Here is a 23,414-nt window from a genome sequence, read left to right on the forward strand (position 1 = left end):
TCGCAGGCTTTGGCCTGGCTGTCTGAACCTCCAGATTAGACTGATGAGCGCAGGCCAGACAGTAATGAAACACAATTACCTAGGCAAACTTTTGAAGGATTTGAGCCCTGGGGCACAGGCTGTTTACGGGAGGCTGAAAGCACCGTTTGTACTGAGCAGGAGCAGTTGCTGTGGTCGTTTGGATGCTGCCTGCCACTGGACTCCAGGCAGGATTTCTGGGGGCTGATAACATCAGCCTCTGTCCGCACCTCAGCACCTCGGGGTCTTTCTGTTTTTCAACAAGAAGATGCAGGCACCAACAAAGGCCTATTATAATATTTCCCTTTGTGTCTGCTGACTCTCTCTCATTGGCTTAGTAGGCTTTTTTTCTTTCTCTCTCTCTTTCTTTTTCTCATATGTATTGTGTACCACCTTGGGGAAAAAAATCCAGAAGTCATCCTATGGCTGACTGACTCTGTAACTTGGTTCTTTGGAAGTGAACAGCCTTTCTAAAAAACAGGAACTTCTTGTCTTCTTAAAACAACAACAACAACAACAACAACAACAACAACAACAACACACACACACACACACACACACACACACACACACACACACACACACACCCCAGCTCATCCAAAGCACTTTCTCCTTGATTTGAACAAAAGAGTCTCCAAGAGCACCCAGGGAAGGTGTGTCCCCAAGGGGACAAGGGGCCAGAGGGCCAGAGGGCCACCTCTGCGGGCCACAGGCTGACATTGTTTCCCACAGATGCGGGGTGGGAACACAGCTGTCAGAGCACTGTCCTGATCAGAGGAAGGAGAATGCGAGGGAGAGGCCAAGCGGGGGGGGGGGGGGGGGGGGGGGTCCCTGGCTTCCCAGGTTGGTGGGAGACAAACGGCAAAGTCACCAGAAGGTGGCGGTGGGGCCCTGAAGGCCCCAATTTAGAAACGGGTCAATTATCTTCAAAGAAAAGATTTCCTGCAGCTCAGACTGGCCTTGAACTTGTTATGTAACTGAGAATTACGTAGCTGAGTGTGAGCATACACGTCTGATCCTCCTGCCTCCACCTCCTGAATGCCGGGATTGCAGATGGGTACTACTGCATCCAGGACCAGCCTGGCGGTGCTGGGGATCGAGTCTAGGGCTTTGCCCATGCTGGGCCAGCGCTCTCCCATCTGAGCCACAGCCCTAGCCCTGGAAAGGGGCTCTCTTAGGTTGGGACGGCAAGAGGGATCAGGGATCGTGAGCGAAAACGTTTCAGAGGATGGGGTCGAGGAATGTGGTCTGGGAAGGAAGCCACAGGCAGACACACCTGAAGGGCAGGAAGCAGGAGCCCGGCTGCAGTGGCGTGGTAGGGGCTGGGAGCCCTAGGAAGTTGTGGGTAAATAAGACATCTTATTTCAGGGTCTAGGTCTCTAATTAAGCATGCAAAGCAGGTTCAAGTATGTGGAAGGCTGCCTTGGGTGAGGCTGAGCCGCCTACAGAGGACGGGAGACAGGGCAGGGAGAGAGCGCTGTCTGGTGTGGGGCCGGGAACTCAATGGGTTGGCGGGGGTTGGGGGTGAGGGAGGGGGTTTGGGGGAGATATCCAAGAATGTCTCTGCCTCTGTGAGCACAGCCATGGAAAGTCATGGACCAGAACATTAGGAGACAAAGAGACCTGCCATTTTCCTCCTTTGCCTGTCATTCCCTGACTCTGAAATGGGTTCCGACCCACAAATGGTCTACTTAGACCTGTACACCTAAGATCGGAAAAAAATGCTTCTATAGGGACCGCCCCTGGCCCCTGTGCCTCAAGACCTGGACTCCCTGAGACCCAGAGAAGTGGGAGAGAGGATTCAAGGCCAGTTAGAGCTCAGCTGACCCTTCTGGGGGCCTCAGAGCCCAGATGTGTGTGGGGGGAGGAGGTGCTGGGTCACATGGAGCCTCCTCCTGCTAGCAGGTCGCCATGCTAACTGCCCTGCAGCCCAGGAGGACATCGGACACAGGACAGTGAGGGGAAGAGCACTTGGTCCCACAGACGGGGTGGGGGGTGGGATCACACTGAGAGGGACTGTCAGGGCTATCTAGGAGGTCGGGAGAGGATTCCGTTTGGTCCTCGGGGGAGAAGAAGATGTCCTAAAGGATGGGGCACGTGAGGTATGCTGAAGAATGGGAGGATATGCAGAAGTGGTGGGGACGGGGACAGGGCTGGCCACAGGTGTCCGCTGGCCGGAGAGGAAGGCAGGTAAGACGCCGGCAGCTCATAAGCACTTAGCGCCTCTTCCCCTCCCTGTTCCCCTGCGTGAGTGTGAGCTGTTCCGGAGCCTGGATGGGCTAGGGAGCAATGGAGAGCCCCTTCTGGCCTGGAACACCACGGGGATTTACAACGGGCAGCGAAAACAGACTCCGGAGGCCATGTCTTTGGCCTTCAGTTGGCTTGAAAAGGCAGGGATGGCTTCTTCAGCCATGACCTTCTGAAGGTTACAAGGTCGGGCTAAGTGGGCCCAGTCAGTGGCCCAGGACTGAGGGAGGTTTATCACGGTCCCTGGACACCCTGAATGCAAGGATGCCAATGGGAAGCCACGGGCTCCTCACTCATGGCCTCACTATTCCTGTACACTTTGAAAAGCTGCCCTCCCACCCATGCCCACTGATGTCCATCTATATAGAGATGCAAGGGTGGCTGAATTACCAGTGGTTCATGTTACAAAAAGGACGAGCCCAACTTCAAGTCTTGTGAGTGAGTCCTCAGTCACCAATGAACTCAACAGTGTTTGCACACCCCTGCAGTGCCTCCAAGGAGGAAGTTCAGAGATGGGCTTCCTTTGTCAATGAGTTCTTTGTAGCTCTAAGAAGGCTGGCCACAGGCACCCAAGCCTGGGCGGGTCACTGGGAGACTGGTGAGTTATCCGAGTCCCCAAGGCATGGTGGCTACCTGTGGGAGAACCACCGAGGGTTCCTATATGGCCTCCATACAGTGGGCTCTTACGTCACAGAATGTCTGGGACAATTGCACAATCCTTGCTTTGTGCCTGTGCCCTGTCTAATTCTGTGAGAATGCGTCCGTGACTGATTGACTAATACACCTCCAGAGACGTCAGCCTTGAGGGGTGTCAACCTGGACCTGGAAGAGTCCCTACCTGTACCCATTGCCATCCGAGCCTTGCGGAAGCTGGCTTTGCAGCGGTCACGTCTGCGGCCACCTCAGTTCTGCTGACCCCGAGGGACAGGCGAGCTGAACTGGAATGTGGTGGTCCTGTGCTTTATCAGTGAGTGATACACGGCGAGGGGAAGAGAAGCCCTGTCACGTCTGTCCCTCACTAGTGTTAGCAGAGGACAGGAAGAAACGGGAGGGACAGAGCCATGAGGAGGGGATGGGCTCAGGCTCCAGCACCGGGTGGGGGGGCTGTGGTTACACCCCTTCTTCACCCTGCCCCTACTGGGCTGCTGGCTCCACCATGGCTAGAAATTGGCTGTCTCAGAGGCCTCGTTCTCCTTACGCAGTAGTAGGATGTTTTTCAAAAGAGGGCTGCTGTTGGTATTATTGTTTTTTAGCTTCTAAATATATAAACAAAAATTTATAAAATGGGAGGGGAACGGGAGTGGGCAGGGAGGCGGGGAGGGGGGGTGGGGGGTAGCGGGTGGGGGAGGGGACAGGGGAGGAAAAGACTCCAAGCGTCAGCTGATCTCAATATTTCCCTTGGCTTCTCCAGTTTCCCCCCTCCCCCTCCCCACAACCCCTCCTCCAAGTTCTGAATGTGAAAAATAAGCAGCCCGGGCTGGGGATGCGTCTAACAAGGCCCTCATTGTCCCAGACAGGTGTGAGATTGGACTTGATCCGTGGCCAACACCTCCAGCACCAGAGCCAACCATGCACGCTGCAAGCATGCACCAGCCCTCCAGTAATGCCTCTGCAGCCAGCCAGAGACTCAACAATTTAAGGCTTAACAGGCAGAACATAAATCAGAGGAGGATGGACCAGCCGGCCGGCAGCTTCTTGGGCAGGTGCCTGCAGACTGTCTGCAGATCAGACCCTGCCTGTTTGGGTTATTTGAGACTTTTTTTTTTTTTTAAAATATAATATAAAGATGAGAAACTGGGTGGAGCTGTGGGCACAGGCACACTGGGCTTTGCCCTATCTTGTCCCAACAGCCCCTCGTCTGCCTGAATGGTGTTTTGAAGGGACTTCTCAGGACGGTTCCCTGTGTTACTTCCAAATGCCAGGAATGTGTTCCAGCCTTCGAGTCCGGAGAGATGGGAGAGGAAGCCAAACACTTGGATGACAGTGTGTGCCACCCGAGGCAAGTCACTTGACCCCTCCGGGTTCCCGTTGCTCATCTATTTAAGGAACAGGCTGGCCATGCCATTTTGCCTTCTATGACACACTCATCATCTCCGACAAGTTCAAAGTCACCATAAGTCTGCCCAAATCAGGTGAAATCACTACGGGTGGGAGATAAGTTCACTGGACACTAGGGTCCAGAGGGGATCCTCTGCATTTCCCAGCATCCCCTTCACTGAGCTAATCTTATCTTCTTCAGAGGCTTGTGTTTCTCAGACTGTGGAGGAGGCAAGCCCAGAGTGCGAGTCCCTTGGGAGTTCGGTCATGACTTGTCAAGAGCACGCTCCGTGGGTGGTGAAGGTGGGGATGACAAGCCTTCAGGGCTAATTAGTGAAGGGAGTCGAGTCCCCATTCTCCTTTAAAAACCGGTTAACTATTAACTAAATATCATTTGAGAGCCAGGGTGCTGGAGTCCTCCATCTCGCTCAGTTAAGGAAGGGAGCCCAAAGCCACCCATCAGTGCAGGACCCTGCTCTCTGGGGTCTCAGGGAGGGTGGTGGCTGATCTTTACAAACTCCGGGGCAGCATCTGATGCAGCCGTTCAAGACCTGACAGTGAATTCATGGACAAAGACTTGGCTGTCACAGGGATACCTCCGGACCCAGGTCCCAGGTCCCTCCCTCTCATGCCTATTCAGTCTTCTGGGAGTAAATGACACGAGGTTGGCAGCAACATTCTGAACTGGGTTGAGGGGACTGTCACTCAGCACCTCCTGCCCCTCCCAGCCTAGGGCCTGCCAGAGCGGTGGCGTTCCCACAGCTGTGGCCCTGTCACCCCACACACCTGTTTGCTGTCCTCTGCTTGGCCTGACAGCCTGGGCCACAGCCGAGAGCAGGCTGAAAGGGCAGGGCTGTGGGTGCTGGAATCAATCGGCAGAGGGAGGTACGTATCTAAAATCACACAGGGAGAGGAGACCTCCTCGTTCAAAGAAATCCTTTTGTAGACGGTTCATTAAAAACACAGAAGAGCAGGCCATTCACACAGAGGGAATCTGTCAAATTCATGATCGAGCAAAGGGAAAGGGGGAGGGGCAGCCCCTGCCCACTGCCCACGTGGTGGGCCCTGGGGTTCAGGAAGTGACCTGTCAGCTTGCTGCAGCTGTTCCTAAGGCTGAGAGCCTTTGGTGGGACTGAAGAGGATGAGAAAGACTGTACCTTTATTCATAAAAGAAGAAAAGTCTCTACTTTAAGAATAGAATTCAACATTAAGAAAAGAAGAAAAAGGATCATAAGAAACTAAATCCTAACCTCTCCCCTGAGCCAAAAACACATTTCAAGAAAAGGCTGAGTAAGGCTGAGCAATCGCTGGGGGAATGAGCTGTTCCCGTACGACAGGCTTAAATACAGGAGGACGGACTTGGGCTGGGAGGATTTCAGCTATAGACAGAGGCCACCGTGGAAAGTCTCTGGGCCTTCAGGGTGTTGGTGGGGGTGGGGGTGGGGCGGGGAAGAGGCCCAGGGCAAAGAAGTTTAAGAGTCCTTTCAACTTTGATATTTTATATTCTCATATGGCCTTGTGGGATAGTAAGCACGGATTGTCCCATCCGAGTCCATTCGAGGAACCGAAACTCAAATCACATTCCCCTCTCTTCTCTCCAAAGCCAGCACTGCTTCTGAGGACTACGGGGAAGAGAGGGTCATTATCTCTGAGAGGCTGTGGACCTCATGGGGCAGCGCTGATGTGATATACCCAGACATCTATCCACCAGAGCCAGCAGCAAGGGTTGTAGTAGTAATGAGAGTTACCTGAGGACAGGAGCAGTTCTTATGAATTCCAAGCGCCCTGGGCGCCGTGGTCAGCACATCCCAAGCACGTGTCTTGACCTCAGTGAAGGGTTTGTGCAGGAATGAGAGGAAAGACTTAATTTGCCATGTGCTGGGCATTTGACACTCTATGAGTGTTGATCCAGTCTTCAGGAGCATCCAATGAGTCAGTCACCATGCCCATGCCCATTTTACAGATGGAGACAGTGGCACAGTGACCCAAGTGCTTCCTGCAAGGTCATATGACTAGGAAGGGCACAATGCGGGGTTTGGATCCCAAAGCATTATGGATCTGCTTAGGCTTTCCTAGGAGCCCCTTGTTTATTTTGGGTCCCCTATGATGTCCAGGGATGAAGACTGGTTCTTTGCTGGCCAATGTGATGGATGGGCAGAGGATTTGGCATTTGGCCTTGCCATCTCCAGGCTCTGGTGACCTCCTTAGAGGAAGCCATGAATAGCCAGGGAGAAAGTTTGACAATAAGAATAGAGCCTCTGTGGCAGTGACTCTCAACCTTAGGTGACCCCTAAGACCACCAGGAAATATGGATATTTACATCACAATTCATAACAGTAGCAAAAATCCAATTATTAAGTAGCAATGAAATAATGTTATGGTTGGGGGGCGGGTTAGCACACCATGAGGAACTGTATTAAAGGGTCACAGCATCCGGAAGGCTGAGAACCACTGCTCTATGGTACCTTCCCTCCCCCAGGGCGTGAAAGAATCAAATGAGGAAATCCGGAAAAGAAGCTGGACCAGAAATAACAAGGTTTCCTTCCCCTTCCACCTGAACTGGTTATCCATAATTTTACACAAATTCAATTTCAAAGTCATGCTTTGTAATTTATGGAAAATCATATTAAATTAGACAGATCTATGTCTGGGCAATGACTTCTCTCATTTAGCAACATATGGTGGCTCAGAGCCTCTCAAAGCTTGACCACACAGCAAAAAGTACCCCCCCCCAAACCACCTGTCAATCAGAAGCAGCAACGTGGGGGTTCTAGGGCATCTCCCTGTCAGTTTCTCTGAAAGTGTTAGGGGTGACGGTAATTCCTTCAAGATACCATATTCAGGATTACAAAAATGCTTAGGACCAACAAGTGACTCACTTGCATGACAAGGAGGCCTAGGACACTTATGGAAAACAGTGCCAGAGGCAGGAAGATGTTCAGTCAGCCAAATGCTTGCCTCACAAGCGTGAGGTCCCAGGTTGATCTCAAGAACCATATAAAAAGCAGGGTGCGGCGGCGGCGGCGGCGGCGGCGGCGGCACACGACTGTAATATCAGCCATGGTGACATGGGAGGTGGAGAGAGGAGGACCCCTGGAATTTGCTGGTCTTCTAGCCTAACCTACTTGGCAAAGTTCAAGGCTAATAAGAGACCCTGTCTCCAGCAAATGTGGCAGATATTTGAGGAATGAAAGCCATCCTCTGACTTTCATACGCACATGTGTGCATATGCCTGCTTATATGCATCATACCAGAAAGTTACACAGACAGAGAAGGGGAGGGGGGAGAGAAAACAGTGTTGGGTAACGTGGAAACAAGGAGCAGACCTAACTGAACCTTCCAGACCTGCAGTTCTCAACATGTGGGTCGCGACCCCTTTGGGGAGCTGAACGACCCTTTCTTTCATAAGCATCTCCTAAGACCATCTACCTACCAGATATTTGCATTATGGTTCATAACAGTAGCAAAATCACAGTTAGGAAGTAGCAGCGAAAATAATTCTATGGTTGGGGGTCACCACAGCAGGAGGAACTGTATTAAAGGGTCGCAGCATTAGGAAGGTTGAGAATCACTGCTCCAGGTGAGGTTTCCTCTGTCTGCGACCTAAGCCAGAGTGTTGGTGATGGGCAGTCACCGGACCACCACTCCCAATCCATTCTATCAGCATAAACCGTGATCACTTTCTTATCACCTTCCTTACGATAGTCTCGTTGACTCAACTACTCTGGTAACCATCAAGCTGCAGACGTGGTCACAAATCCATGGTGCACTTTTAAAATCGAGGGTGGGGGGTGCGGTAGGATCTAACCTGAAAAGCTCTGGGCTCATTCTTAAGATACCAGCCTTGCTGGAAAACCCACGCAAGCGCATCCTCCAATTTGGGCAATTCTGGTTGGTTTGTGGAGTAGGCAGTTTACGGCGAAATACAGACGAAGATGAACTGACCTTGAGATGAGACATCTAAATAAACCACTTAGTGGGCAGAAAGGCCAAGGCAAGCCCTTGAGCCCGGGCTGACTTTTACAGATATTTTAATAACTTTATCATTCTATAATTTGCCATCTGATATGTGCAGAGAGATGTGCTAATGGAGAGAGAGTGGCCGCAGCAGTGCGGTCGTCCCCTGAGACTTCATAAAGCAACCGTGTTCTCTCCCCGTGTATGGGCGGTGACTCGGAGGAGCACAGTTCCACAGTCTCCACAGTCCTTCTTCCCTTGCTATCTCAAGATGTTCTCTTACAGCCACCGGAGAAACCCTTCCAACCACGCAAAGAGGGCGCGGCAAAGGTTTAGCTCTGCACCTCGGATCTGGCTTTGGAATTACTCACAGGGAATGTGGGAAGCTACAGGAAGAAAGACTCCTGCCGAAGCGGGAGTTGAGAATTTAAGAAGCTAGAGACTGTCCTAATGCGTGAGCCACAGGTTCACAGATCTTCCCTGGGGAAGTTCTGCTTTGATCCCACCAAGGGTGTCTCTCCTCATCCCCAGAGCAGAGGGATTCTAGCACATCCTTTACCACACTCCCAGGACTGCCTGGTCACCAGAGTGCCCACATCTTGATACGCATATCTGTGTAAAATCCTGGAACCCCAAATTTGGTGACCCAAGTCAAACTGTGCGAAAGAATTAGGATGTCGCGGAGGAACCAGGGACAGACCTGGTGTCCTCTCATGTCATCCCACAGCTGTTGGACGACATGGAATGTGCATCCCCCTCCTAGCCACATGATTCCCTCTTAGAGGAAAAGCCTGGAGTTTTGTATTTAAAATGAATACCCACCCTTCCAAAACCATGAGGTCATGATCCATGGAGGTCAGAATTGGACAGTGATGGATCAAATCTTGCAAATATATCTCAAAGATTCCAAGCCTTGTACATGCCTAGAGGGTAATAATACCAAGTAATATTGATGCCCAGGGCTGCAGCGGAGTCAGAGAAACAGGTCCCCTCTGCCAGCCTCTTTTACCAATGCCTTAGTGGTTCATCCTAGCACTGGGACCATGGTTCTGTTTGCTCCTGAAATGCTTCTACTTTTAAAATGGTAAGCACTGCTCAAAGGAGCCTGGATGAGCTGGAAGGCAGCCTGAAGACGCCCCCATCACCTGGTAACAAAATCAATAGGACAAGGAAGTGGCCTGGTCCCCGCCCCCCTTCTTTCTTACTCTGTTCCCAGGCGTGCACAGAGAGGCAGACCATACACATGACTGATCAGTGTTTGTTTTTAGGGTGAGTCCTATTCTATTTTTCCCATTATTAGTTTGTCCTATTGACTGTGGCTCGTAACTGAATCGCCAGCGTTGACACACAAAATGTCCTGCCAGAAAGGGATTATGGGAGGAAAGTCTATGGAGAGATGCGAGGCTTGTCAGTGAGATCGGACTCACAGGCTCTCCGTGACCCCTACCTTTAATCTCCGTAACAACTGACTGTTCTGCTGCTCTGCATGCCTTTGTTTAATAATAATATAAAAAGTCTGTGTGGGGCCAGGAAGTGTGGCAACAGGACAGAGACCAGGCACTAGGTAGCTGTTGGCTAGAAGGTAAGCGACACCCATGCCTCAGTCCACAGTCCCTGAGAGTTAGGATGGGTGTCCAGAGAGCCTGAGGGAAAGACAGCGCGATGAAGCCTCTCAGGTCATGTGTGTTCAAGGAGAACCACAATCACCAAACTGGAGCGGGCCTGCGCTTACCAAGCCCACTGCTGGGAGAACTCCTCGGTGACCAGGCTGTGGTTCACTTCAGCGTTACACCAGTCTCTAGGGCCAGACTTCTGAGAAACTTGGTAAGACTTCACAGCTACAGTCAAAAACTTGCTTAAACCTCCAGACTTGAAAGGCTACCTGCAAGCGACTGGTGACTTGGCCTGATGAAAGACTCAAAGTAAACCAGTATCCCTCTGGAATGGGTGTCTAGTTGACAATACCCTGTGCTAAAGCCACTTGTTGCTTCAAAACAACAGGGACATGCCTGGCTCCGGCCTGGCTTTGTCTGGGAGGTCAAATTCTTGAGTCTATCCCAACTGGCTGGCTTTGGTCTTCCTGGATTTTTTGTTTCTCTGCTCCCTGCTGTTTATGTGGCCACTGGATTTTGGAGGCTGGAGTGGCAGGACCCATGTCTCCCGTATTCGGATCTGGAAAAGCCTCCCTTCTCCACCACAGCAGAGCCTTGGGCTCCAACTGTATGGGTGCTCTAGATAACGCTGTGAAATTGCTGATCTTGTCTAGAGAAAAGAAACCATGCTCTCCTGCCTGGGAAATGAAAGGCTCATGACCCTGGGCTCCAGAAACTGAAGGGCTGAGATGCCAGTGTCCGGATAACAAGACTGGGCATGAGCTCATATTTACCTGGACAGCAGGTCTGCTCTGGGGGACGGATGGGGACATTCTTATTGGACTCACCCAAATCCACTGGCTAATGTTCTGATAACATCTGTCCTTTGGTGTTGATCTAGGGCACTGAATGGTGGTAGCAGGAAAGACAGGGTCATATTCTAACCCCTAGATAGTGACCACAATCTCATTTGGAAAGGAGTGGTCTTTTATATACATAATTAAGTGAAGGACTTTGACCCCCCTCATGAATGACTTGAGTCTAAATCCAATGACACCTGACCTTTTAAGAAGCAGAGGGAGAGGGGCTGGAGAGATGGCTCAGTGGTTAAGAGCACTGGCTGCTCTTCCAGAGGACCTGGGTTCAGTTCCCAGCACCCATGTGGCAGCTCACGACTGTCTGTAACTCCCAGATCTGACACCCTCACACAGACATGCCAGCAGAACACCAATGCAAATGAGATAAAAATAAGTAAATTCTCTTTTAAAAAAGGAAGAAGCAGAGGGAAAGACAGAACAGAGAAGGTCAGGTAAAGAGAAGAACAGAAGGGAGACACACAGCCATGAGCCAAGGAGTGCCGGGAGCTGGCAAGGATTAGAGGAGGCAGGAAGACCCTTCTCGTGGGCCCTCAGTGGAAGGGCCATCTCGTGTTGCCTTAATGTTGGAGCTTGTAGCCTCCAATTTTGAGAGGATAAACTCTCATTATTCCAAGTCTCTAAGTTTGTGGTCCATGTGTTGTATTAGCCACAGAAAACCGGCAGACTCGGTATTGTTGACAGAGCTCGCAATAGTGATCACTCACCCAGGACATTCCACGCGCTACGTTTCTGTGTCCTGAAGACCGACAGGAACCACTCTCATTTTGCAGGCGGGAAGACTGAGCGAGGCTTTAAGAGGTTAGACTTCTTGCTAACAGTCCTGGGGTGCATGCGGTCACCAGGTTGTGCCCGTTTGTGGCCCTGCTCCTCCTCCCCAGCAGCTGAGAACTTGGGCCTTTCAAAGTCTCTGCTATTTAACGTCACTATTGAGCAAGTGCACAAATGACCACTTTGTAAAGTCCCAAGGACACCGCTTAATGTCCCCTTGTGCAGCCTGCAGGTTCATTAGCATCAGAGAGAGCTTCAAAATCTCAGCAGCCCTAGAAGGAACATTCGATCACCGAGACCAAGACCCACAGTAAATTCTTTCCCTTGCAATCAGGAAAGGTGTCCACCAGGGACTAGCAGGATCTTGAGAGTATGGGCGGACCTCTTTGAGCAACAGTCAGGAAACAATTTGGAAGCCAGGTCCTATGAAACCGTGGTTTTGGATTACAATGGTGGTGTCAGTTTAAGTGGTAAATGATTCTCGGAAGGGCTGATTAAGTATTCGGGGGCAAGGTCAATGCATAACACATCAAGGTCATGCACACTGCACTGTCTTAGGGACCATGGTGCTGTACCTGTGCCTGTCCTTAAGGTGACAGGCTGTGCTAGCTCAAGAGCCAAGGGGCCCAGGTGGAGAGGCCAGCAGGGTCAGCTGGCTCTTTCTTCCTCCCTTTCCTCCCTCCCTCCTCCCTCCTCCCCTTCCTTTTTTCTCCCATCCACCCTTCTTTCCGTTTTCCTCATTGTCCACAGTAGAGTTCTCTAGTTTGAATTTTCACACTTTCTTTAGACTTAGAGTTTGTATTGCATCAGCAAAGAATATGCAGGTGGCTGAGGGGTCATCAGCTCCTGCCTTAGAGCGCTTCCCTTTCTATGAACTTGGCCTTCTCATCCTTCCTGGTCACTCACTGGGGGGTGAGGGAGCAGGAGGCAGCGCCCAGCATGTGACATGGGCTCCGTATTCTGCACCCATCTCTCAGAGTTTTCTCCCACCCACTTCCTCCTCCCTTTCCTTCCCAATTCCCTGTCTATTTGTGAGAACATTTGGTTCAGGCATGTCATCCACGTACAGTTCTGATACTACAGCTCTTCAGGTCCTGATGCCTGCTGTAGTCAGGAGTTAATTTGGAAGGCAAAGCCGCTTCATGTAATAAGCAAGTTGTATGAGTTGATTTCTAGTACTTGGAATTCTTTACTGTGTGTGCATGACATGGCCATTCGTAGGTCCACCAAGGAAATCAACAGGCTCATCCTATGTTGATTTGAAAGGCACACAAGGTGACAAAGGTATGTGTGTGAGAGAGGGCGGGGGCGGGGGACAGAGGCAGAGGCACAGAGAGAAAAAGACCAATTCTGAGCAGTCGCATGCTTTGCCCAAGGTGGGAAGGGTTCCAGGTCCTCTTCTCGATCTGTTTATGGTAGCTCTGCTGTGTTGAGTGGTGGTGGCAGACAGGACAGGAGGCACCCTGGTCTCTCACATCCTTTTCTGCCACTGCTCTTTGGACCCAGGAGTTTGCCCTTTCCTTGGGAAGGTGGAAATGCTTCCTTCCTTTTGCTCATTCTGGGGAAGGAGAGAATTGGACTGACATGGTAACCCTACCTCTGAGAACATCACAGACAGTAGCAGAATATAATGTTTCCAAAGGGATTTTGAAGGAGCCTAACCAGCAAGACAATCCATTTGAAAATGGGAAATCTGGGGGCAATGTGGGAGCATATGATCTTTCTTGGCCACGTGGGACTTCCAAAACCAGGACATATCATCCATTCTCCTTTAGGCTGGTTAGATGGTACTTGGGAAGAAAGCCTTAGTTGTAAATGGCCATACAAGACAGACTCATACACACAGGAGGCAGTTACCCCAAGAAGTCATAGAGTGGCTGGAAGTTCTCTTACCCCACTATCTCCTGCCCATACTTTCCTCTTTAGGGGATGCTCAGAATTTCAGTATTCTAATTGGCTGTCTTTTCTCCCCATCTTTAAAGATAAAGTACCCCCAAAAGATGAGTTAGTGAGGTATCCAACACAGAGCCTGATGTTATTATCAACATCAACACCAGCATCAACTTCTAATTTCAATGGAACACATTCAATCCAGGTCTTCTACATGAGTGGCTAGCCCAACACCTCTCAATGCCTGTCGGTCCCTGAGCCAGGAGCACAGCTGCATCCTTCTACATCACCTTACTCCACACAACCTTACTGCATGTGCCTTAAGAAAAGCCTGGATCTGAGTTCAAGTTCATCAGTTAAAATGCCGGAAGTGGTGGGAAACCTTTAACCTCGGAGCTGAGAGTTCTGTGGTTCTGTCCACAAACCAGACCACAAGTTTGCAGAGAGAAAAGAACAGTGTAGACGGGGAAGTCTGAGCTATGCCCAGATACTTCACCGTGAATCCCGGCTTTATAGCAAGAGGCTGAGCCTACTGGTCTGATAACTATCTGGTTTGCAGGGTTTCTGCATGGGTGTCTTTCCACCTCATCCTCATCCCCAGGAAGGCGGAAGCCATACCACCTTCACGGTGGCTCATTGGGAAACCGGAATCCAAGACTTAAAATGACTCACTTGGGTTGCCCAGAGCCATCCCTGAGTGGGAGGTATGAGGGAGCAGTCACCATGACCCCAGAACTCGGTAATCTGTCCCATCCCCTGCCGTAAAAGGAACACAGAAGAGGCCTGGAACCTGGCAGGAGGCATTAACAACGGTGTCCTGACTTGCGTAAACACGCAGCCATGACAAAATGGCTTTCTGTTCCACTTTTAGACCTGCTCAAATAGGAAGTTGAAATTAACCTCAGCTCTTTCAAAGTTAAAACCACAACAAATAAACAGTGGTTTGGTGGCATGGCAACCTGCCCCCCTCTCCATCTGAACCCCATTGCAGATCACTGGAGATGTCTATTTGGTAGGATAAGGAAAGGTGATATTCCATACCCATGATCCTCTGCTGGCAGAGCCGAGGTGGGGTGGCTCCGGCCTGACAATCCCCTGCCTCTCCATAGACCCCTGGCAGTCAATGGCATCTCTGTAAAGCTGAAAATCACTCCCATGTCTGTGCAGTGCTGAGGAGACACAGCTCTGACTACTTCTGAGATCATGTTCTTAAAACTGTGATTGCCATTTAAGAGAGCCGTGCACCTACGCTGCATTGCTTAAATAGACATGGGTACTCTAGGCTCAGCCCAGGCATTAACTGTCTGTAATGCCAGGAGCGAAGTGACGAACTTGGCTGTTACATTATCTCTGTTAATGTTTGAATTTCAAGGGGGTGGGGGAGACATTCAAGTGTCTACTCAAAAACTAGACTCGTAAAAAACAGCATTTTCTTATAGGGAAAAAGAGAGAGGAGAGGCAGGGGGAGAAGGAAGGAGAGGGGAGAGAAACAGGTTGGGGATGGAGAGAACACAATACAGGGAAGCAGTTTTACATGCTATATCTCGAACACACTTCTGAAACTGTGTGTCTGCCATGGGGCAGGTAAATCCTTGCATATCAAATTCATATACTGGAGGGGGAAAAAACCATCCACAACACAGTCCACACATCTTTTGTGAGGAGCAATCAGGCCCCTAGGACACTCTAAGATCAAGTTATGACGCAGAGAGGCACAGACACCCACCAGCTGTCCATGGCGATGCCTCCCGCTCCAGTGGGCGGCTCCAATGGCTCAGGACACTCCGAGCACCACGCCCACACTGCCACCCTCTACTTTTCTAGGGAATGGGCATAGAAGTGGGTAAGGGAAAGCAGGCTAGACTTCCAAAGCAGGCAGAGGCGACCATTTGAATTTGCTCCCCCATGACTGGGCTCTGCATTGGCTTTAAAAACCTTTTCTAGTTAGGGTTTGCCTTTTAGCAAGCAAAAGGCACATCTCATTGCCAGCTCCCAAGTGGCGAGTGTAGCGACGAGGGGCTAAGAGAACAGAGCTTTCTTCTCGGTTTTCACACATGGACCTCCAGAGAAGACGTGCATGAGCCTAAGTGATGGTAAACACAGGACAGAAGAATATCCTCCTTATTCCCATGATCATCCATCTCCCTAAAGTGTCATCTGCCCCAGTTCACCACAGCTCACTGGGGGCTCTTTGGATTTGTGGGGCCTTTTCCTAAACACCTGAAATGATAGCCTAATTTTTTGTTCCACTCTTACAAAAGAGAGGTCTACTCGGCAGTGGTGCTGACAGGGCCCCATGTGTCTTAGGTTGGCCTCAAACCAGCTATGTAGCCGAGGCTGGCCTTGAATCTTGACCCTGCTGCCTACACCTCCCCAGTGCTGTGAGAGCCGGCCTGTACCGCCATGCCCGGGGGCGTAGGCTTTCTATCTTACACTCTGGAGAGTGTGAGCGTTTGTGAGCCCTGCATGCGCTCCTTCCCAAAGAGAGCAGTTTGCTCAGAAAGCCTCTCAAGTAGATGCTGCCTGCGTGTCCCAGGCAGAGCGCAGAGGAAGCGAATCTCCGCTTTCTGCGAAAGGCAGAGTCTCACTTCTGCTGCTGGCCCTCGGCCCCTTTCTCCAGACGGGCTGCATCTTTTCCTTTGAGTTGACTAAGCCCGCATCTCTGCGGAAGGGGTGTTACCGTAAGGGTATCACATACAGCTGTGTCCCGCCTGGCAGAGAAAACCGCCTTTTGGTTGTTATAACGGTATCATCACTGAGCAAACAGCCTCCAGCGTCAGCGGCCCTACTGCGTGAGTGCCCCGTGAGCATCATCTAACGTGGCGCCGAGGGGCTGTGCAGTTACTGAATCCGACAGCGCTTCTGCAGTTGGTGACTGCGCCCCCACCCCCCACCCCCACGGAGTGAACGGAGAAACCCACAGTACTGACCTGAAAATACTATGCTTGATACAGCCACACACACATGCCTCCTTTAGCTTCATATTGTGAAAAGAACAATTATTAGATGCGAACTCCACACATAATCCGAGGGCAACAAGAACTTGCAAACTCCTCACCTTTACCTTGCTGGTGTGTATACGTGTGTTTATACATGCATACACACAAACATATACACAATTGTGTGTGTGTGGCTTCAAGACTAATGGTGGATAAGAAAACAACATACCAGAAGCTGACACTTAAAAAAATACCCTCACCTGTTTGTATACAGGTGGCTCTTGGTATCTACAGGGTCTATAGCTAAAGACTGAACCAATGGTGGGTTGGCAATACAGCTTTTTTTTTTTTTTAATGTACACACACTGAAAACGTATTTTTGTTATGAATCCCTAAATAATATAGTTCACTGATTGTCACTATAGCATCTACAGTGTACTAGATGCTAGCAACAATGAGGAGTGACCTAGAGCCTCCAGGAGGATGTATGTACACAGGCTTACCCAAGTACCCCGACATATTCTATCAGGGGCTCGGGCATCTGTGGATTTGAGTACCTGGAACTGATACTCCACAGGTACCAAAGGGCACATGTCATACCCACTTCCGTATATGGATGGGTGTCCAGAGCCAGGCCTGCCCTCCATGCTCAGCAGCCGCACGTCTCAGTCTAGAGACACTCAGTAGGTGAACCGCTGGGGCGGGGTGGGCTCTGTGCCTGGGGCTCCAGCGAGGACAGAGGGCAGTGGGCTTCGTGGGGTACTTACCCTGCATCTGACTTTGAGGCTGAGGGTTAAAGGCAGTGGAGTGATTCAAGGAGGCCCGAGGGTTGGGCGTGGGGGCTGGGTGGTGCGGGCTGACCCTCATGGCCGTGCGCCGCAGCTGCTCCAGTTCACTGAGCCGCTCGGAAAAGGACAAGCTCCCCGGCTTGGTTTCATCTAGTTTCTGCCGATGTCCTATTGTAGGGACCGGGAGGGGAAGGGGGGAGGAGGAGAGGAAGGGAGGGAGGGAAGAGATCAGAAAACGCATTGTGGAGGGGGGCTTTTCTTATCTTTTCCCTCCCTCTCCCTTCACCCCCAAGGTGAGCTTGTTGGAAATTGCCCCTTGGGCTGGTGGCCTGTGGGATCCAGGGCCATTCTTTCCATAGCAGCTTGGGGGAGGCTCCTTCATTACCCTGGCCACTGGGACTCGGGGGATGCATCCGGCTGTCTGCACGCCCCTCAGGTGGTCAGAAACGAGAGATACTGGGGAGCACAGATGAAGAGAGTGACCTGGGAAAGAAGCCAGTGCCTTGTTGGCCACAGGCTGAGAGCTGAACCGCGGCAGCCAAGAAAGGTGGCCTCCCCTGGGGCCATGAGCGCCCTGACTTCTTGCAAACCTCACCAGAAGCAGGTCTGAGAGGTACCAGAGTGGGCCCGGGAACTCGGCAGCATGCCCCTTCCACAGGAAGTTGGGTGTAGCTGCAAACCCACAGCCCAGGAGGGAGATTTCCTGTTACATGCAGGCAGGCACGGGGCAGCCCAGCCAGGCCCCACACTCGCAGGCCCCTTCCTCCTTCGTACAGGCTCCGCAGAAGCGTCCTCTCGGAAGCCCACTCCCTGGACAGATCCCCCAAGAGGGAATAGGCAGAAGGATGCAGCCTGTGGCTAGCAGGCCAGGCCCCTGGGAGCCCGGAAGGCGTGGCCAGCAGGCCTGCTGAGCTTTCTGGGGGCTGAGGAGTGAAAGCCTGGTGGGAAGATGTCTGTATGGGAGGTAGATGTCCCTACTACCAGGAAAGAGGAAGCAGGGACATTCACATGGGCCAGTCCGGAGGCCTGGTCATCCCTTCCAGGTTGTCATTAAACTAGAGATAGTAGCGGAGTCCAGCCCCCCACATAGGAACACAGTCACAGGGGACTCGGGAGACCCCATTTATCTTTTAAAGAGGCCAGCTCACCCTCAAGGTCTGTGTGACTGGAACCCTTGACTGAGATACAACTCTCCCATCCGTGCTCACACACACAGCCTCAGAATAAGACAGGAGAAGCCATTGGCTTCTGCCCATAGAAAACGCTGCTTCTGGTACCCCGTCCCAACCAGAAGCTAGACAGAGGACCCTGGGTACCATTCCCCCGGCACAGGGTAGGAGCGAGGCTGTGAATGGTAACCCCCGCCCCACCCCCACCCCCAGTTCCCAGTTGCTACAATTATAAAATTAAGTTGTAGAAGTCGTGTTATGGTTTCAAATCCCCGTGGCCTGCCGTTTCCTCCTGCTGCGGGCCCCCCCTTGGCACCGCGGACACTGTCTCAAATTCCAGGCCAGAAAAAGGGCCTACTATATTGCAGTGATTTTTATCACCAACAAGACCTGTTTGGCTCCAAACGGAGGAAAAATGCTTAAGCATAATATTTGTGTAGTTCACACGCAATGTTCCCTCTTTCCACGTATCGCCATGGCAAATCTGGACTGTCATTCAGAGCCGCAGCTCACAACATTCAAACACAAACGCCCTGAGTCACGCAGCCTCGGCCAGGGCACATGTGAGAGCCTCTCAGAGGCTGAGTATTTTAAGCTCTGTGGACAAAAGAGGCCAAGTCCCCCAGCCGCCTCCTCCGTCCTTTTACCAGCAGAAGTATGACAACTTCTTTTTCTAGAACCTTCCCCTTCAGTCAGCCGTAGTCCATGCAGCTGGGTGGGCAGCCTTCTTCGGCTCTTCCCTCCTCTGATGGTTGTGACCAGGGTCCCACTCCTCACCACACTGACAAAACCTCAAGCTTTCTCCCAGAAAGACAGTCCCAGCCCCAAAGCCAGTTTCAAGCAGGATGTGGCCCCTTTTAAGTGCCTATCATGGTCTCATGCCAGTCAAGGAAAGAGAAGGGTAGGAAACTCGACTCTGGAGAACTGTGTGGCCTAAGAAAGAATGTGGGCTGGGCTAACGGGCTTCCGGCAGCGTCTGTCCGTCCATGTTTCAGCTTCACATACCTAAGGCACCCAGTGGCATTTTTTTTTTTATTGGAAGACACTGTGAAGGACAGTGTGTGGACAGAATGTGTGTGTGTGTGTGTGTGTGTGTGTGTGTGTGTGTGTGTGTGTGTGTGTGTGTCACAGAGAGAGAGAAGAAAAAGAGAGGAGAGAGATATAGAGATATAGAGATATAGATAGATAGAGATAGAGATAGAGAGAGAGAGAGAGAGAGAGAGAGATTCTGAATTCAGAGCATCCAGTGTTCTGGTGTCTCTGGCCAGCCTTTGATGGGTGGCTGTCGGAGTATCTGCCTCTGTAAACTTGGGGACATAGTCACTGAGAACCCAAATAGGAATAAGCCGTTTGGGACAAGCCACTTTGTGGCCAACACATGTGACATTATTTATTTTTATTTCTCTCCCTTCATTACTCGATGGTTTAAAAAAAGTTCTAATATGTGAGCTGTTTTTGTACCAACTGACACCTGCCAAAATTGTAGTCATTTACAGAGATTAACTGATGACTGTCTCCTTCGGCAGGAATGCTCAGGCATGGCTCTCAGAGCGGCTGCCTAAGCCCTGACAGTCTCGGCTGGGTTTAATGCTTGGGACTGGGGAATAGTTCATTCCGCACTCTCCCCGTGTGCATTCTGGGAGTCTGTAGGAGAGGTGCTGCCTGTGAAGAAACTTGACCCCCGTGTTCACAGGGTGTTAGCGACTTACAACACCAGGCCACTTGTGAAATGAAAGGCATCTTCAAGTTCAAGGTGTGGTCCTGATGCATTTAGAATCGAGGGCCAGGAACACCTATTCTCTCTGGAAACCATCAGGCTTTATGTGCCAAGCAGCAATATTTTCATGGAATATAGGAGCTTCCGATAGAAACTTTCAGGCTGGGGGAAAATGAATGCTTTATATCTCCAGTTTCCTGCATCTGCGTGCTATTAAAATATCAATTTGCCCCCTGAATTTTAAACACAGAAGCATAGAAAATGCCCACTATGAAATCCACTCTCCACTCTTACTGATTACTGGGCCCTGGAGGGAAGCAGGGAATTCAATACTGGATCAAACCAGTGTAGGAGTTGCAGACCTAAATCCACACATGCTGGTAACCTGGTTTTTTTTTTTTTTTTTTTGAGTTCATGGGGAGTTTCCAGAGAAGGTTTCCAGAGTGGGCCTTCAAGCTGTGACTAACTCAGGACTACGTATGGGTGCATCTTACTGATATTCACACAGAGATAAAAGGGACCCACAAATCTTCCATTATTATTTTTACATTTTTGGGGGGAGAAAATGCTCCTCAAAATGTTATTATACATGCAGAGTCATATAAAACAACAAAAATGGAAAAAGAAATACATAATAAAGTAAACAAGTACCATTTGGTACATTTGTTTCTTCCTAAACAGATCTCCATAGTTCTCTGAGGTGGCTGCCTAAATCAGAGCATGCCTAAATGTTACCATATTTTTATGGCCATTGTCACCGTCCTTCTGTTAAAACTGAGTGGAATAAGCATGCATAGCTCGATAAATCTCAGCTGCCTTTCCCAGGACGTCACTGTGGTCTGTGGCTGTAACTGGGATACAGCATATGATCCTCTATCAAAGGCAACCAAGTTAAATTGCCACCTTTTCCTGGAAACGTTTGATTAGCCAGTCAATACCTTAGCTTGTGCTTCTGATAGGAGCTTACTGGGTTCTCAGTGGATTACATGGCATATATTTAAAGTCTTGTTCTGGTGATCAGATGGGAAAAGTCTATGCACTGAAAACTCTCTCTCTCTCTCCCTCTGTCTGTCTGTCTGTCTCTCTCTCTCTGTGTGTGTGTGTGTGTGTGTGTGTGTGTCTGTGTCTGTGTCTCTGTGTGTAAATTGTCGTCCTCCTAAAAGGAAAGGTGAATTTTATAATTCGCATTTAAAATGCCATCTGCATCTCAGAAAATATCTTTCAGTCAACCCAACGCTAGCTACATGATCTGGGTATAAAAGCCTTATTCTGTCTTTGATTAGCCGCAGTTTTATGACTGGGAATAAGGAAGTGAGGTATAGTGAACAGTTCACCTTCTTTGGTCATGGTCAGTGGCTAACTCCTAGGGTCACTAGGATTTTAAAGTGGTGGGACTGTCTTGCAGGCAGCCAGACAGGCCTTCTGACCAGCAAACGGACCATCTCCCAGCTAATTTAAATGTTGAGAAATACTGTCGAATATTGCATATTGTTCACATATTACAAAGCACTGGGGATCTAGCTCAGTGAGAGACCACGTACTAGTGTTCACAAGGCCCTGAGTTTCATCTCTACCACTGTAAAAAGTGAGAGAAAGAGGAAAATGTTCCAGTTTAACAAACATTTAAATTAGTTCACATACTATACACAAGATATGTAATGATATTATCTAATGTATGCTACTATAGATCCTAATGCATTTTATATATGTATGTTTTTATTGTCCCATGGTATATGAACATAGATAGTTTCATCCCCCCTTAATTTCCTCTCATGTTATTATGCTAAGAGAACACATTTGCTACGCTGAAGAACTAGAGAAGGGCCAGAGAAATCAGTCATGTCTTTTAAATGACAGCTGACAAGCCAAGTTCAGAGAGGTTATGGCATTTAGCCCATCTCACACAGCCAGATGGAGGAAGAGCATGGGTCCATAAACATCCCCAGCTCCCTAAGACTTCCAACTCACACCCAGAACTCCTAGAATTATAAATTTTGGTTTTGATGACCCCGTCCCTGCCTAAGTGAAGTAATAAAGTGACACACAGTCCAACTGAGTCTGGATCACAGGCCACGAGAGGCCTGGGCTTCTCCGCTCTGCCTTTGTCCCACTTCCGTCCCCCAGTTTGCCCAAAGAATGAGGCAGGCCAGGGTAGTACGGTGGTCTGCAGCCAGCTGCCGGCTCTCCACTGTGGAGCAGGTATCAGAACCACCTGAGGCTCTTGCTAGGTGGGTGCAGAATAAGGTCCCCTAGAACTCCAGTTTCTAGAAAGATCTGTGTGCTGTTGATGTGGCTGGTGTCAGGTGTATGTGTGAGAGCAGGGAGGAGGGCCTCCCCTGGCCGGCCTGTGAACTTCCTGTGAGCACTACTATTCTCTTCTCTTACAGGCTTCTGATTTGCTGTGTGCTGGGGGAATAAAACCCCATTGCAGTCGGCTCTCAGTATCTCTGGGATGTTGATTGCCCGAGTCTGGTAGATTTCCAAGCCTGTGTTATTCAAGTTCCTGATCTGAATGGCCTACATTGATACCTATATCCCATGCCCATCTTCCTGTATCCTTTCAATTGTCCCTAGGCGATTGCCACTACCTAAACAAATACAAACGATGGAAAGACTTTTTAATGTTGTATCTTTTGGGGGATGACAAGAAGAAAAGTCTTCATGCTTAATACAGATGCATGTTTTTTAAAAGAACATTTTTCATCCACTGTTGCATGAATTAGCATGTGTAGAGCTCACGGATACTAAGGCTGGCTGTAGTCTAAGCTCAGGACACTTGGTGATGGCCTTGTTTGGTATGAAAACTGCTGGTCCTTTGGCTTATTTTAAAAAGTTCTTCAATATATACAGAGAAACTCTTCCCTGATGATGGTCATGTGCAATCATCTTCCACTATGGCTACATAGCTTTGGTTAGAACAGTGGTTCTCAACCTTCCTAATGCTGTGACCCTTTAATACAGTTCCTCAGGTTGTGCTGACCCCCAACCATAACATTATTTTCATTGCTGTATTTTTGCTACTGTTTTTTTTTTTTTTTTTTGGTTTTTTTTCGAGACAGGGTTTCTCTGTGTAGCTTTGCGCCTTTCCTGGAGCTCACTTGGTAGCCCAGGCTGGCCTCGAACTCACAGAGATCCGCCTGGCTCTGCCTCCCGAGTGCTGGGATTAAAGGCGTGCGCCACCACGCCCGGCAGTATTTTTGCTACTGTTATGAAGAGCAATGCAAATATTTTTTGAGACAGAGGGTTGCCAGGGGATCACGACCTACAGGTTGAGACCCCTGGGTTAGATGCTTCTCAGAACTCTTGAGGAAGAAGCAGCTCCTGCCTTGCCTCACAGGGAATGTGAGAACAGCGGGGATGGTCACGTGGAGCTTATACCATTCTCCAAGTGCAGCAGGTAAGACCTCAGAGTGC

The 23,414-nt window shown here is 50.1% G+C and overlaps 1 protein-coding gene across 2 annotated transcripts in view; it reads right to left on the minus strand.

The window, feature by feature from the left end:
• The window catches only part of Runx1 (RUNX family transcription factor 1), a 232,489-nt gene that overhangs the window by 25,489 nt on the left and 183,586 nt on the right, over positions 1–23,414 (minus strand). The window contains exon 6 of one of the 2 annotated variants that reach the window (XM_006981378.4): positions 17,094–17,282. The exons of the other annotated variant lie outside the window; for it this stretch is intronic. Within the exon in view, the coding sequence (XP_006981440.2) occupies positions 17,094–17,282 (189 nt within the window). The remainder of the gene's footprint in view (positions 1–17,093; positions 17,283–23,414) is intronic. 2 annotated transcript variants of the gene reach the window in all.

The sequence above is a fragment of the Peromyscus maniculatus genome, chromosome 12 (genome assembly GCF_049852395.1).
Source record: "Peromyscus maniculatus bairdii isolate BWxNUB_F1_BW_parent chromosome 12, HU_Pman_BW_mat_3.1, whole genome shotgun sequence".
Taxonomy (NCBI): domain Eukaryota; kingdom Metazoa; phylum Chordata; class Mammalia; order Rodentia; family Cricetidae; genus Peromyscus; species Peromyscus maniculatus.